At 32.2% G+C, this 15925-nt stretch overlaps 1 protein-coding gene across 1 annotated transcript in view; it reads left to right on the top strand.

Annotated features, from left to right (window-relative positions):
• Window positions 1-15925, top strand: part of UTRN (utrophin) — a 559804-nt gene that overhangs the window by 170138 nt on the left and 373741 nt on the right. The window contains exons 34-38 of the mRNA XM_051997902.1: window positions 3802-3981; window positions 7678-7806; window positions 8224-8394; window positions 10495-10647; window positions 11296-11433. Of these exons, the coding sequence (XP_051853862.1) occupies window positions 3802-3981; window positions 7678-7806; window positions 8224-8394; window positions 10495-10647; window positions 11296-11433 (771 nt within the window). The remainder of the gene's footprint in view (window positions 1-3801; window positions 3982-7677; window positions 7807-8223; window positions 8395-10494; window positions 10648-11295; window positions 11434-15925) is intronic.

Raw genomic sequence — 15925 nt, forward strand, 5'->3', positions numbered from 1 at the left:
TGCTCACTTTGATATAATTTGGGAGGGAGGTGGATTGTGTATGGAATACAGTGGAGTGTTTTGTTGGACAATTTAAACTGACTTTTGGGCTTCATTTCTTTGTTTTGGAGAAGTCCTGAAAAGGAAACTCTCTTGGCAATTCCTCTGCACTTTATTGTCTTTGAGAGTTGCTTGAGGATCTTTAAGCTTAAATGCCTTCCTACATTCATACTTGTAGATTTGAATGCAAGTTTTTCTGACTAGCTTTAATTAATTAGTCTGCATAAACATTTAGATCAAAATTTGAATTATTGTTATTGGCCAGAGAACCATGTTATTTGTAGGTTTGTATTCCTGCCTTTATCAAAATGAACAGGACTGCTGATAATGGGGATATTTAAGGCAGTTTTCAAAGAGTAAAAGAAAACCAGAAGGGGATTTTAAATTGACATTCCACACTTGTAAAGGGCTGGAACTCTGAAAAGGTGTTACTTGAATCCAGAATAGCAGAGCACTTAAAGCTAAGTACCTACTCAATAAGATAATGGTTTTATAATAGTAAGATGATAGGGTGATATAATGGCTCTCCTCAAGATTGGCTTCTGCTGAATGTGTTGTGTGACATAACCCTAGGGAAGGATTGGAGGACTGATGGTGAGGGTCAGAGCCTCTTTGCCACAGCTTGCTCAGCAGAGAAGACTTCAGGTTCCAGACTCCAGAGTCCTGGAGCCATCTTTGACGAGCCATGTGGCAGCTTGTCTGCCTCCTTCACTTTTCCTAAAGAGCAATGACTCTAACTGATCCTGATTCTGACTGATACTGAGGCCCTCCAGAGAGCTAGCCCAGACATTACATATTGGCACCTAACATGGACTAAGGATCTGCACGCAGCTCGACTGATGCGATCACTGAAATGGGGCAAATACCAAGAAAAGAGTCTCCTTTACCCCAAGGGAAATGTGAAGAAAGCATATTTGAGACTATAAATGTATCCTGTGATTGAAAAGTTTAACTTTTCAAGTCAAGAAAAAAGAAGATACTCTCCTTTTAATCTAGAAATTATCAAAGGCCCAAAAAAGGCTTGCACTCTTTATGGATCTACATCATCTTATGTTAAGATTTTATTAGAGAATTTGGCTTATGAAATTTTAACCCCTAGTGATTGGAACTCTATAGCAAGGACATGTTTAGAACCTGGACAAAACTTGTTGTGGCTTTCTGAGTATAGTAAATTCTGTAGAATACAAGCCCAAAGAAATAGGCCACCTGGAGTTAATATCCCAGTCATCTCTGACCAACTAACCCATGTAGGTCTTTATGTAGACACTTTACTACAAATTAATTACCCTTTGACAGCATATGGGCAAATTGCTACTGCTGCTATCAAAGCATGGGGCTCTCTCTCCCAGGAAAACAAGATAGAGGGGAAGCCTTCACAAAAATAGCACAAGAACCAAATGAACCCTTTGCTGATTTCGTGGGAGGTCGGCAGATAGTTGTCATATGAACTATTGGTGAAAATGTAGCAACAGAAATTATGACAACACAACTTCTAAAGAAGATGCTAATGAGGTTTGTAGAAGAATTATACTAGGACTGCACAAGGATGCTCCTTTAGGTGAGATCATAAGATGCTGTGCCACAGTGGGCACAAATACCTTTAATACCCAGGTTGTGATGCAGACTTCCCAAGATCTGAATATGGGGAGACAAGGGTCCCTTTTGGCAAGGGACTTCCAGAGTTATCAGCTTTGGTAATGTGGTAAAGTAGGGCATTTGAAAGCTCAATGCTGGCATAGAAGACAGGGTGGGAGAATAAGACTCAAAACTGTAATGTTCTTCTCTAAAAGGTATTGTTCTCTGGAAGCAGGTTTCTTGGGGGGCTTCTGGGAGCAGCCTTCATTTCAGTTCAGTGTAATCACCCCAAATGCAGCCAGGAGTTAAAGTCCAAATCCTTTATTTTCTCTTTCAAGTATTGTCTCCTTCCTTAGGCCTGGTTAGCTTTCTTAGAAGCCTATTTCTCTCCTTGGTTCCTTCTGTTAGTTCTTTGCCTCTGCCAGCTTCTGTCTCTAGCTCCCTCCGAATGTTTCCAGCCAGCACAAAGATGGAAGAATGAATGACTTCTGAATGTCCAGACTGAATCCTGGTTGAGGCTCCTAGCTTATATATGCTCTCTTAAAGGTGTAAATCTTGTAGAACTCTAATAAGTACTAAGTACAATAGTGAACTAGAGAACTGTTAAGTACATGCTAAATTAGATAACTGACTTAGCACCTTGTACGAATCCTAACACAAAACCATATGTCCAAAATGCAACAAAGGTTTCCATTGGACATCAGAATGTAGATTGATTCAGCAAAATGGCAAGCAGGGCTCTGCTCCAGGGCCCCAGGGAGGGGATGATCACCTCCTTTTTGGGGTTCTTACCTCCCTGAGAAGTCGGGAGGGCATGACCAAAAGAAAGCAGATGTAGAGGGCTGGAACTCTGAAAAGGTATACTTGAATCTAAGACAGCGGAGCACTTAAGGCTAAGTACTTACTCAATGTGAGATAATGGTTTTATAAACATATACTTAGATGATATGGTGATGTGATGGCTCTCCTCTCGATTGGAGTTTGCTGAACGTGTTGTGGTGAAGTAATTGTAGGGAAGAATTGAAGGGCTGAGGGAGAGGGTCAGAGTCTCTCTGCTGCAGCTCACCCAGCAGGGAAGACTTCAGGCTCCAGACTCCAGGAGCCATCTTTGACAAACCATGTGGCAGCTTGTCTGCCTCCTTCACTTCTCCTCCTAAAGACCAAGGACTCTGATCCTGAGGCCCTCTAAAGAGCTAATCCAGACATTGCATACATTCTGCAGTCTTGTGCATGGGTTGCATTTATTGAAGTACAGAGGTGTAGGGGAAAGAGAGTATATAAGAAAAGAAAAAGAATTTCAAATAATGCATAAATAGCAAATGTGATTTTAATCATGATTGCTTAGTTTGAGGTCATATATATTAGTTTATTTTGTTCTAATATGGTTTTGCATCTGTTTTTTGTTTGTTTTTAGTGTGTTCTGGACCTTAAAAGACATCATTCCCAATGCTGAGATTTTTTTTCTAGTGATTTTTTTTGTGTGTCTTTAATATGAACCCCCTCTTTTTTTCTATTCTTTTGTTTAAATATAATTACTTATATGTACTTATTGGTTGCAGTAAAGACTTACTGCTTGCAGCCAATAAATAATTACTAAGGAGAATTCAGGATCTCAAACTATGGTTGTGGATTTCATTCTTCTGATTACTGGCAGTTGTGTTATGGTGTGATATTTAGAAGAAATGTTTTAATCCTTATGGAAGAGTAATGAAGCAATATTAAATGACATTATATATTATATATTATATAGATCTTATATTTATGTGAACTGATTTACATTTATGTTCCCCAAAGTGCAGTATGTCAATGTAATATTTATAAGCAATTAACCTGAATTTTAAACCTGCTTAGATATGTTGTGATTGAAGAAGGGTATAATAATTGACAAGGTTGAATATATTTATATGTGTTTAAAAGACATCTTCATATTTGCTTGAAGATTAATTGTTTTAGTATAAGAATTTGTGTAGTTTCAGGGAAATTTAAAACTTTGAGCTAGCCATGCATGAGCAATTGTTTATAGTAAAATCCTATAGCATGATTCTAAAAATCTTTCAAGTATTTAATTTATTGTTAAATTGTTAAAAAAAAATATGATAGAGGAACCCGAATTATTAACGATGTAAGTTATCTGCAAATTTCCTATTGATTGAAAAGATCACACAATTTTATATAATTTTATTTTAGAATGTGCTGAAACAGTTGGAAAAGAGAAAATTTGATTTAAATAATATCACTGACATAAGAGCAGCCCTCCAGAGTTTGGTAGAGGGCAGTGAGACAACTTTGGAGGAAAAAGTCTCTGTATTGAATGCTGGTTGGAGTAGAGTTCGCACTTGGACTGAAGATTGGCTCAACACATTACTGGTGAGTTGCACTCAAAATGACTTCTAAATGTGGGAATTTCTTTCAATTGACAATACTTAATTTTTATGGGAGATAATTTTTTTTTTCATTTCTGAAGATATAGGAGGGAGAATATACATTTTTCTTAGTTTAATTAACGAATTAAACAATTAAAGAAAATAAAGTATTGTAATCCTAGTTAGTTTTTGTTGTTCAGTTAAAAAAGATCTCGGAATTAGTGATTTTCATAATGGCTACTCATCAGATTATAAATAATAGTATATGTAGGAAATTCTGTTTTTTCAGAAAAGCCTAGAGGCTTTCTTAGAACATTGTTTTACTAAAGATTAAAATAATCATGACATGTCTAAAATATAATTGATCCATTTGTGGTGTAAATATAGTTTAGTTTTAATTTTGTATTATAATATTTTATTTTAAATTTATCTTTCTAATGTGTCATAATTTGGAACTTTTAATTATTACATATTTTCTGAAATGCATTATTGATTTGTTGACTTTGAAGAGTTTGCCACTCTGTTTTTTTTATAGTCAGATCTGTTTTATAGTCAGTCTGATCCCTTTCAAAAAACCAATGTATTGTTTATTGAATAATCTTTATATGGCGTTTCCAAGAAGGGAACTTTTATAGGATTCCTTGATGTTTGCTTTAAAAGTAAAAATTGCCACATGATTGATAGAAACTTGAGGGTATGTTTGATCACTTAATCTACCTGATAGACATAGAGTCTGAAGAATACTTAGATTTTTAAAAAAAACAAAACAGAACATTATGGAGTTAGTTCAGTATATCTTCACTCATTTTTATAACAAACATGCATTATGGTAATGTAAGGAAGTAGTGAAGGTGCTAGGTAGATTCAAAGATAAAAACAATGATTTATGCCTTCTCAGAACTTGCTGTCTTAGAAGGGAAATAAGATAGTCATAAAAGAATATGTTATAGGTTGACTGTGATCAGGATAAAAGAGATAAATCTAGGCAAAAGTCTTATGCAACATATGTATAGGGAGAGATCACAAATACAATATATAATAATAATAATATAAAGGATTAAAGAATGTTTCCTGAAGTAATTGGTTTCTGAGCTAGATCTTGAATTAAAAAAAATAATTAGATTTCAATAGGTTAAAAATAGGAAGATAGTGTATTCTTGGTTTCAATAAAGATCTACTTGAATTCAGTAAAGAATTCACAGAGGTAAAGTGTCAGTCAGGAACTCAAAAGACAGTTCTTTGATCCAGAAAAGAAAGTTCTTGACAATGAAATCTTTGGTAATGTTTTGCTTTCATATCAGAAATGGATAGAGTTTTAATAGGGTAAATAGCAATAAAGAAGGTGTATTATCATCTGTTTTGCTTACTGCTTTACAATTTCTATCATAAGGAGTGTGAGATTTTTTTCCATCTGATTTGAAGCTCAAATCTTCTGTATGTGTTGTGTCTTCCATTAGAATGTAAGGTACTTATTTGAAATCAGAGGCCTCTGTACTCTTCTATTTGTATCCCCAATTTTTACCACAGTACTTTGCATGTAGCACTTAACAAATGCTTTTTCTTTTTTTTTTTTTTTTTAATTAAACATTTTGGGAGTGGAATTTTAGTTTCCAAATTGTCTTCTTCCCACCCCATACTAGAGAAGACCAACATTTCATGCAGATTTATATCTATATGTAAAAGTATACTTCCCATATTTCTATTTTTCATTTCTTTTCTGGAAGTGGATAACATCTTCCTTCATAGGTCCCTTATAGTTGATTTGAGTATTTATAGTAGTTAGAATAAGTTGATTATTCACAATTATTCTTTGAACAATATTGCTGTTACTATGTATAATTTTTTTTTTTTGGTTCTGTTCACTTTACTTTTCATTATTTCATGCAAGTCTTTTCATATTTTTCTAAAATTCACTCAGTCCATCATTTCTTACAGCACAGTAATGTTTATTATTATCATATTCTATAATTTGGTTAGCCATAGCCTAGTTGAATGGGCATTCCTTTAATTTTTAGTTCTTTTACACCAAAAAGAGAACTGATATAAATATTTTAGAACATATTGGTATGTTTCCTTTTTTTCTGATTACCTTGGGAAATAGATCTATTAATGGTATTGTTGGATCATAAGGTATATATACTTTTATAACTCTTTGGATGTAATTCCAGATTGCTTTCCAAAATAGTCTGATCAGTTCACAGTTCTACCAATACAGTTTATTAGTGTTATAGTTTTTTCACATCATCCAACATTTGTCATTTTCCTCTTCTATCCAATCACTCTGATGGGTATGATAATATTGTGAAGTTGTTTTAATTTGCATTTCTTAGTCAATAATGATTTAGAGTATTTTTTATAGTTTTGATTCCTTCATTGAAAGACTGCATATTCATATTCTTTGACCATTTATTAGAAATGACTCATATTTTTAAAAAGTTTAACAAAGTTCTCTTTATATTTGAGATATGAGACCTTTATACGAGAAACTTTCTATAAAATTTCTTCTCCAATTTCTGCTTCCTTCAGACTTAGCTACATTGGTTTTATTTGTAATTTAATGTAATCAAAATTATCCCATTTTACATCTTACAATGTTTTCTCTCTTGTTTCTTCATAAATTCTTTTCTTATCCACAAATGTAATTAGTAATAGTTTCCATGTTCTAATTTTCTTAAGATATGGTCATTTTTTTTTTGACCTTGTAAATGTTGTAATAAGTGCTTTTTAAATCATTTATCTGAACAAGGTTAATGATGGTAAAACTTGACAATGGATATCTGAAATATGAGGAGTAAAATTCCCCAAAATTATTGGATGTTGCAGGGAGGGAGAAACAATTGATTTTGAATGAGCCCAGATGGTTTGGAGGATGGATAGTGAATTGGCAAAAGAAATAAGAAAATCGAGATAGAGGAAAAGTATTGGAAAGAGCAGATAATGAATTTCGTTGAAGATTTTAAGTACATATATGTATATTTTGCAAGGCATTTGGAGTTAAGTGACTTGTTCACAAAGATAATAAGTGTTAAATGTCTGCATTCAGTTTCTCCTGACTCCAGGGCTAGTTCTTTATCCATTGCTTCCTAGTTCAGGATATTCTTAATTTGAAGTGCCTGTGGAATATCCTGATAGAGATGTCATGTGTGTAAATTAAAAATGTGCAATTGGGAATGAGTAGAAAAATAGGATATATATATATACTTACATCTATATATATGTGTGCATATACAAATACTTTATTATTGCTATCATTATTATTACATTGATGATAGCATACTTTTATTTATTTCTGTTTTGTTACTTAAAAAAAAAAGACATTCTTTTTCTTCTCTGAGAATTTGGTATGCTTTAACTGGAAGCAAACAGAATAATTGGACCAATCTTAGAGCTTGAGGAATTTTAGAGGCCTTTTATTTATTTAAACATGTAAATGGATAGAATTCTTTTTATAACATTCCCTACAAATGGTCATAGGGACATTGCTTGAACACAATTTAGAAGAGGGAAATATTGTAACCTTTGAAACAATTCTAATTTTTAGAAGCATTCCTCTTATCTAGAGCCTTAAACCCTCCAAACTATAGCAAATACTCATTGGGTTCAGTTATATTGCTAAATGATTCAAAAAAATATATTTTTCAAACTATATCTCATTGAACACTTAATGTGGCTGGTTAATTTTTTTTTTTTTTTTAAATAGAACCATCAGAGCCAGCTGGAGATATTTGATGGAAATGTTGCTCATATAAGTACATGGCTTTACCAAGCTGAAGCTTTGTTGGATGATATTGAAAAGAAGCCTGTGAATAAAAGTGAAGAAATTGTGAAAGTAAGTATGCCTAAGATTATCAATGACATTTCTAATATGTACTATTTTCTTGGAGCTCAGAATCTTGATGTCTATAAGCATTGTATTATCTCGTCTTTTGTTTTTCATTTTGGTGATGTGTGTGTGTGAGAGAGAGAGAGAAGGAGGGAGGGAGGCAGGGAGGAAAGGAATGGGAGAAAGGGGGAGAGAGAGAAAACGAGGCACCCTGGAAGGATTTGAAAAGCCCAACCTGTAACATCCCTAATTCTCCCACCTCCCGGTTCATTAATTATAATAAATATGCCATTGTTTTATTAGATAGTTATGTAACAGTTTAGGTCATCTTACCTTGTGAATAGAATCAAATCTCTTATTTTGATTGGATTATACTTCATTATTTCTTGCACTTGTCAAAATTTTGTGTTTTCTTATGCTTAGAGATTAACATCTGAACTGGATGATGTAAAGCTACAAGTTGAAAATGTTCGTGACCAGGCTGTTATATTGATGGATGCCCGTGGCTTGGCAAGCAATGAGCTTGTGGAACCAAAGTTAGTTGAATTAAATAGAAACTTTGACAAGGTTTCTCAACACATCAGAAGTGCTAATGTAAGTACTTATTATAAAACAGAAATGTAAAATCCCCTAACCATTTTTTGGTGTTTCTTTACCACTTCTTCCTTTGTCTCTTATACTAGGACTGCCCTGTAGCTTGAGCTTTGGTTGACAATATTTTCTTTAGTTTTAGCTCCTTGAGATCATTTCTTATAACTTCAAGTATTATGTTAACATAGATAGCTTTCAAATTGGTAGCACTTAAGAATTCTTCACATGCTTCTATACTAAGACTCACTTTTTTAGGTCCCTACTGGATAACTCTAACTGAATGTATCAAGTTCATTTTATCTAAAATTGAATGTAAAACCTTTCATTTTGATCAGCTCTCCTTATTTTCTCCTTTTTGTCTGTGCCATCTCTGTTTCTTACAAATAATCAATCTCGTGTCTACTCACATTTGTTGAAACCTCATCATGTATTTGCCTGTAAGTAAACCATCAAATCATATAAGTTGTCATATATAACACATCATGTCATGTTGTATTCTTCATATGTAATAAAGGTCTTTTAACTCCATTCCTTATTGCTTTTCTACTGCCTTTACCACCTTAGTTATTAACCACTGTCATTTTTTTGCCTTGGTTGAGTCTTTCATTATTCTCAGGCTTGGTCTTTCATTCTCTAGCATCTACTTTCTCTAGTTTAAGTGAAACATCTATATTAGATTGACCTTGCTAGTTTACAGATTTAGTCATGTAACTCCATTGCTTAGAGATACTCACTAATTTCCTTGATTCCTACATAAGTTCAAAATCATTAAACCTAATATTTTAAACTTCACCACTGCGTTAAAACTTAACTGTCTAACCTTATTTCATTCTCTTCACTTTCCATTACTCCATACTCCCTGTTTTGCTAGTATTTTGATAACTTTTTCAATAAAATTGATTTTTTTTTTTTTTTTTTTTTTTTACTTTTTGTATGCATAAAGGCATTTGGGAAATGATCCATTGCACAAAAATGGTTAAGAACTCCTGCTCTGCATGTTTCCTATGCCTTTTCTCCTCTGTGTATTTGATTAATCGAAGCACTGTAAGATACTGGTTCACAACCACAAAGAACTAATTTTATGATTTTGACTCCACATGCTCTGTATGTATAGATATATTCACTTTTTTCCTGTACTTGCTTACTTTAAAAGCATCTGTTTAATTTTCATGAACTTTATAGTGCAGGTAGGTGTAAAGCAGTAATGTACATTTTCTTTTACCTTTCTGTTAAAAAATAGAATAAAGTGGATCCTGTTTATTATTTTAAGGACCTTGATACAAAAAGGCAAAGAGAGTATTAGAAAGGGATAATGAAGAATGTGTGTGATATGCCCATAAATTTATTCTTTCGTTTATTTTTTTTTCTTACTAGTAAAAGCAAAGAGTTAGTTTGGAGAAATGTAGAAAAGGTATGTTGCATATCACAGAATTATTCACTGACTGAATGCTTAGTGCTCACTTCTCATATGATACTTTAGCCTCCAATTGAACATAAATATAATTTTAAAGAATTTTCTGAGACCTAAAAACTTCATCTGAAGTAAACTTCCCGGAGACTATAGATAAAATGCCAGTTTCAGGCATCATCTTTTCTCTCTTTCTGTTCAAGAATCCTGTAACTTTATTACATAATCAGTAAAGTGTCTAACTAGTATTTTAGGGCAATAATTCAGACAGTTCTATTTTTAAGAAGACTAAAAGGAAATTTTATAACTTTAAAGATATTGTACCAGGTGCTAATATATAGTGTTACATATATTTGATTTTTAATATCTGGCACAAGAGTAGTTTACACCTAGGAATTCGTATCTTTGTGTCAGCTTTTTATACTTATTCCCATGAACCATGAATAAAATTGAAGTTATATCTTTAAAGGATTTCCAGATATGCAAAACACAAGAAAATCATGAGCAATTTCTGCTTGAGTTGTAAATTCATTTTTTACATGTTTCATTTCTGCTCATTTTACATACAATTTTTTTAATTTTTTGCCTATCAAAACCTTCTTTGCTTGTTCCATATAGCTGTGGTCTTTGATTAACATTCTTTTATTGTATTGCCCATCCTTAACCTTACTTTCTTTTTTTGCTTTCTTCTCTAGATGTTAATCAACCAAGAACTTTTTTCAAAGAAAATTTTGGCCAAATCACAACCTGTTGAGTCTGGTCTGCATTCAGCAGACTTAGATAAATTAGAACATGACTTACAAAATATGTTGAAGGTTGTAGAAAAACACAGTGATGAAGATGAAAAGGTATAATACACCTTTGAATATTTGCCTTAAATATCCTTCTCCTTGTGGTAGAGAATTCTGAGGATGAGAATTTTCAATGTTGGGTTTAGATGTAGCAATTGCCAAATGATATTTATAATGCTTCTAAGAGAGTTAATTTTTTTTATTAGAGAGAATTAGCTAACTATTAGTTAGTTGAAATTTTAAGCTATTTTGATATTTTTAACTTAACATATCTTAACATATAATTTAGAGAAATAGTATGATGTACGATATGCATAAACTATGCAGCTAACCTAGAAAGCCTTAGGTGTTCTATTCCTGCCTCTCATGTATAATTTGATATTTTTTATTGGTAAAGTCACTTTCATTGTTTCAGCTAGCTTTTGCAGCGATGTAGTGAACTGAATTGATAGAAATAATTTCCTCACTGGAGAGTCTCTATTGAAATCATGGGAATCATTTTTAAAAGATCCCACAGAATTGAACATGTTTTAGAGAACGATATAATTTTTTAAAAATAAAAAAACTATTTAACATTTTTAATGGGATATTACTTTATTTATACCAATTCATCATGATGAACATATTCCTTCTAGTAGAGAAATAGACACTGGTGAAGAAATATCAAAGTGAATTATTGACATTATTTTCTGTTTATGTTTTTAGTTGGATGAGGAGAAAGCCCAGATTGAGGAAGTTCTGCAGAGAGGAGAACAGATGTTACAGCACCCCATGGAGGACAGCAGGAGAGAAGAGTTACATTTACAGTTACTACTTTTGAGGACAAGACATAACAATGTCAAGGTACAATCACTGGAAAATTTGTCTCATGTTTATGGAACTTATATATATATATATATATATATATATATATATATATATATATATATATATAAAGAAAGCTCTAATGTGATATAAGAAAATTTGAGGAAGGAGAGAATTTTCATTATCGGAAATGTATATATAATTTTGTAGTACTTGATGTAATTATGAAGGTTTTCAGAATGAATATATGGTAGGAAGGAATTGATAATTTGATTGCCTATTTTGACTTCACCAAAGTATTCTGAGCAAAAATTGGGAAAATCTGGGACGAGAGAACTTAAAATGCTTGCAAGGGAAGCAATGGACTATAGGAGAGACATATTTCTGGAGCTTCTTGTAGATCAGAATTTGGGTAGTTAGCTGAAATTGTCTGTTATTGCTTGGGATATAATTGCCATCATATATAATTTTTAAAATGTTTTATTTTGAAACATTTGTCATGGATGTAAATATAGTATTGAAGGAATGAATCATATTTAATTTTACAATATTAATATAACTGACAGCTTAAGAATATGTGGAAATTGTCCCTAAAGGAAAGAATAGCTTACAGATTTTATTTGCTAAGGCAGAAGAAAGGATAGAACATTTTACAAATGTCTGAAGAAGATTTACCAAATTAAATGCCAATTTACACGCACACACACACACACATACACATATACTTATGTACATACATATACACATTCAGCCACATGGATATATACACATATATACTTAAAATATAATTTGGCCTTTGGGAGAAAATAATGAAAACAACATTTGAAATTGTTTTCAAGAGTAATAATAGGATAAAACAAATCAATGATTTGTAGGTAACATACAAAACAAAATGTACTCTAGATATATGTACATTTATAATTTATGCACATAGTTCAACAATATGATCGGTACATATATTTATAATGCCACATAGCATATATATTACATAGTATGATATATTTTATATAATTGCAATATACAGGATGTAACACATTACATATATAATACATGCAACACAGCAATATCGCATTATATTGTTGTGTGTCACATATGTAAAACATACTGTGTAAATGTATATTGCATATTATGTGTTGTGTGTAATGTATGATCTTACGTATATAGCATTATATTATGAATAATTTTTTCCTGAAGAGCATTGGCAGTATAGAATGTACTGTAGATAGTAAAACAAATATTATCAATTAAAAATAAATTTACCTATGTGGAAACTGACAGGACATGACTGTTTATCAATTTGGGAGATGTTTCTGAATTATCTTTTCACATATAGATAAGCCATTGGCTTTTTAGAGAAAAGATATGAACCAATACAAAACCAAAACAAGCTTAGAAATGGGAGCATGGATAGTATAGTCTATATAGCTTCAAACTGTTTTACTAAGGAATAAATGAATAAAATGAGAAATGTATAATGTTATAGATGGGAATTAATTTATTATTGCTTAGGGTCATTTAACAGTTACAGATTAGTTTGTTTAAGGAAGAGACAAAATATTTTTAGAAATCATCTACTTTACAAATCATCTAGAAATAGTCCTTTCATCTTCCTTTCACAATGGTAGGATCATAGTCATAGTCTATTTGGTTAAATTTTATACTGTAGTTTCATTGGGGATTAATGGAAGGAAAAAGAAATTTATAAAAAAGCTTGACAGGTGATACAGTTAAGCTCAGTCATCTGTAGAACATTTAAGGAGGAAGCTGGCAAAGGAACAAATAAAATAAAAAATAGAAAATATCTTTAAAGGTTTTTATGACAATAATTTTTTTTTATTCAATAATCTCAGAACTACAAAATTCAAACTGTATTATTTCTTGATATTCTTCATGGAGTAGTATAAATAGAACTAAGGAATTAAAGATAATAAGGATAGTTAGCTATTCAGTCATCAGCAAGCATATACTGATTACTTACTATTTCTTAGGCACTGAATTAAGCATTGGTTTTACAAAGAAAAGAAAATAGAAGCATCATCCCTGACCTTAAGGAGTTCATGTTTTAGTGGAAGAGACAACATACAAATAGCATATTCATATAAGATATGTAAATACAGTTATTCATATATCCAAATACACAATGTATGTGTATGTTTTTGTTTGTGTATATGTAGATTGTGTAAATGGAATGTAATCTCAGAAGAAAAGTACTCTGAGTGGGAGGGCTTGAGTCTCAAAGGAAGCTAGGCCATTCAGAAGGGGACAGTAAATAAGGAGAAAACATCCTAAGGATTAGGGAAAGTCAATGAATAAATCCATCCATAGATCAATTTGGAGAATACTTCCTTGTTCCTTCAATTTCTTTATGACATGACTTTTTATATCTCAGTCATATATCCATTTGCAGCTAATCTTGCTAAACTTTTTTCTTCCATTTCTGTTTTTCAGGAACTGGATTTAAAAGTATAGGGACTTTAAAAATCTAGGGTTCAAATCTCACCATTTCTATTTGCTAGTGAGATTCAAGGGACTAGCTACTTCAGAGGGTCACATCCAGTCAGCAAACATTTTTGTCTTTACTATTAGCCAAGCCCCATGATAATTCTGTAGATACAATGAAAAGTCAAAAACTGAACCAAACAACAACAACAACAACAACCAAAAAAACATTCCCTGTTCACAAGCTCTTCTTCTAATGGGACAGAGAGCAGGCATGCAATTATGTACAAATAATATATTTGTAGGATGAATCAGACTCACTCTGATTCTCAGGTTTTTCATCTTTAAAATAGGAATGGTAATACTAATCTTGCCTACTTCATCAAGTCATAAGGTTCTTTGTGAATTTTAATACCTTACAGAATTGTAAAGTTGTTATAATGAGGATCATTAGGCATTAAGTTTTTATGATTTTTTTTGAGCATATACCAAGTTCCATACTTGCTATAAAATGAATTTTTTATGTCTCACAAAACTCTCATGTAGTTTCAATATAAACTTAATCTTTTATAGAGAAAGTGATTAGTAACCAGTAATATAAAATAATTAATTGTAATATAAAGAGAGACATTTGTCCTCATAGTTTTAAAAACATTAGAATGAACTATCCTATTCCCCCCATTTTGTTTGAGAATAATTTCCTCTATTAATTTTTGCTTTTGTTTTCTATACTTCTGTGCTCAATAACACTAATTTATTAATTTTTAAAATTAATGTTTAAATATCAACAAACTATAGTTCAGTGATAACTTTCTGGTTCTTATTCTTTAATACACACACACACACACACACACACACACTACACAGATACACACACATGTGCGCGTGCTGTCATTTTTATTGACATTATATAACTTTCTTGATGCCCACTTTATATCTTTAATCTTTAAAATAGCAGCATTTTTATAGACTTCAGAATCATTGAATTTTAGAGATTATGCTTATTTTATGCTCTTTTTCTCTTCAAGAGGATAATACCTTGCTTTGTTTGATTTTGGAGTTAAGCACAGGTAAATTAAGTGACCAATATAGGAAAAAAGGTCATGAAAGTGTTACTTTACAAAACGATGACAAACAGAATGAGTTTTGCTGTAGAAACAAAAACCCTCTTGTTATAATTTCTTCATTCAGTGGGTGTTTTTTCCTTTTTACTTATTGGAAAGACACTATTTGGTAATATAAAATAAGATAAACTGTAGTGTTCTTTGGTTTGGTTTTCTTGGGGTCTCTGGGAGCAGCTTTCGTTTCAGTTCAGTGATCAACATGAGGATAGCCAGGTGTTAAAGTCCAGATTCTTTATTATCTCATTCCTGGGGCTGGGCAGCTTTCTGGAGAGCCTTTTAGAGAGGCCTGTCTCAGTGGGAGAAGTGCAGGATGCTAGGCCAGCCACCAGGAGCCTCACTGAAGATGAAATGAATTTCTGTTTCCTTGGCTCTGAGAGCTTTTAGTACTCTTATCTTCTGTGGCTCTCAGTCCCTGCTTATATGCTCCACATTGAGTATAAACCAATCATTATATCACTAGGAAACCATTATTTGTGGTAAAATTAGATCAATCATACTGAATTTAGAGAACTATTAAGCACCATGCTAAACTAGATAACCATTGTCTCATCAGTTTCACTTAGTACCTTGTAAGAAGTTCAGAGTTCTGACCCAAAACAAGTAAAGCTTTCTAAATGTTTTAATGTTTATAACTATTATTGATTACAGTATTTCCATAATCAACTAGAACACAGTTTAATTTATAATAAGTACCATGTGAATAGCATAAATATTAAGAGCTGTATGAGTATAGCGTCAGTAGAGCTTACTTAGGATGGGTTAGATATGGGTAGGTATAAAAAGTAGTATGCATATTGGACCTTGAAGCATAAATAAAATATTTATCAAGGAGATGGGGGATATTTCACTTGAAACTTAGGCCAAAACGAAGTCATGGATGATGAGAGGACTAAGGTTTGTCCTTCATGAGTAAAGATATAATGTCTTAACTGTTAATTGTTTTGATGAAAATAAGATATCTATTTAAA

The sequence above is a fragment of the Antechinus flavipes genome, chromosome 4 (assembly GCF_016432865.1).
Source record: "Antechinus flavipes isolate AdamAnt ecotype Samford, QLD, Australia chromosome 4, AdamAnt_v2, whole genome shotgun sequence".
Taxonomy (NCBI): Eukaryota; Metazoa; Chordata; class Mammalia; order Dasyuromorphia; family Dasyuridae; genus Antechinus; species Antechinus flavipes.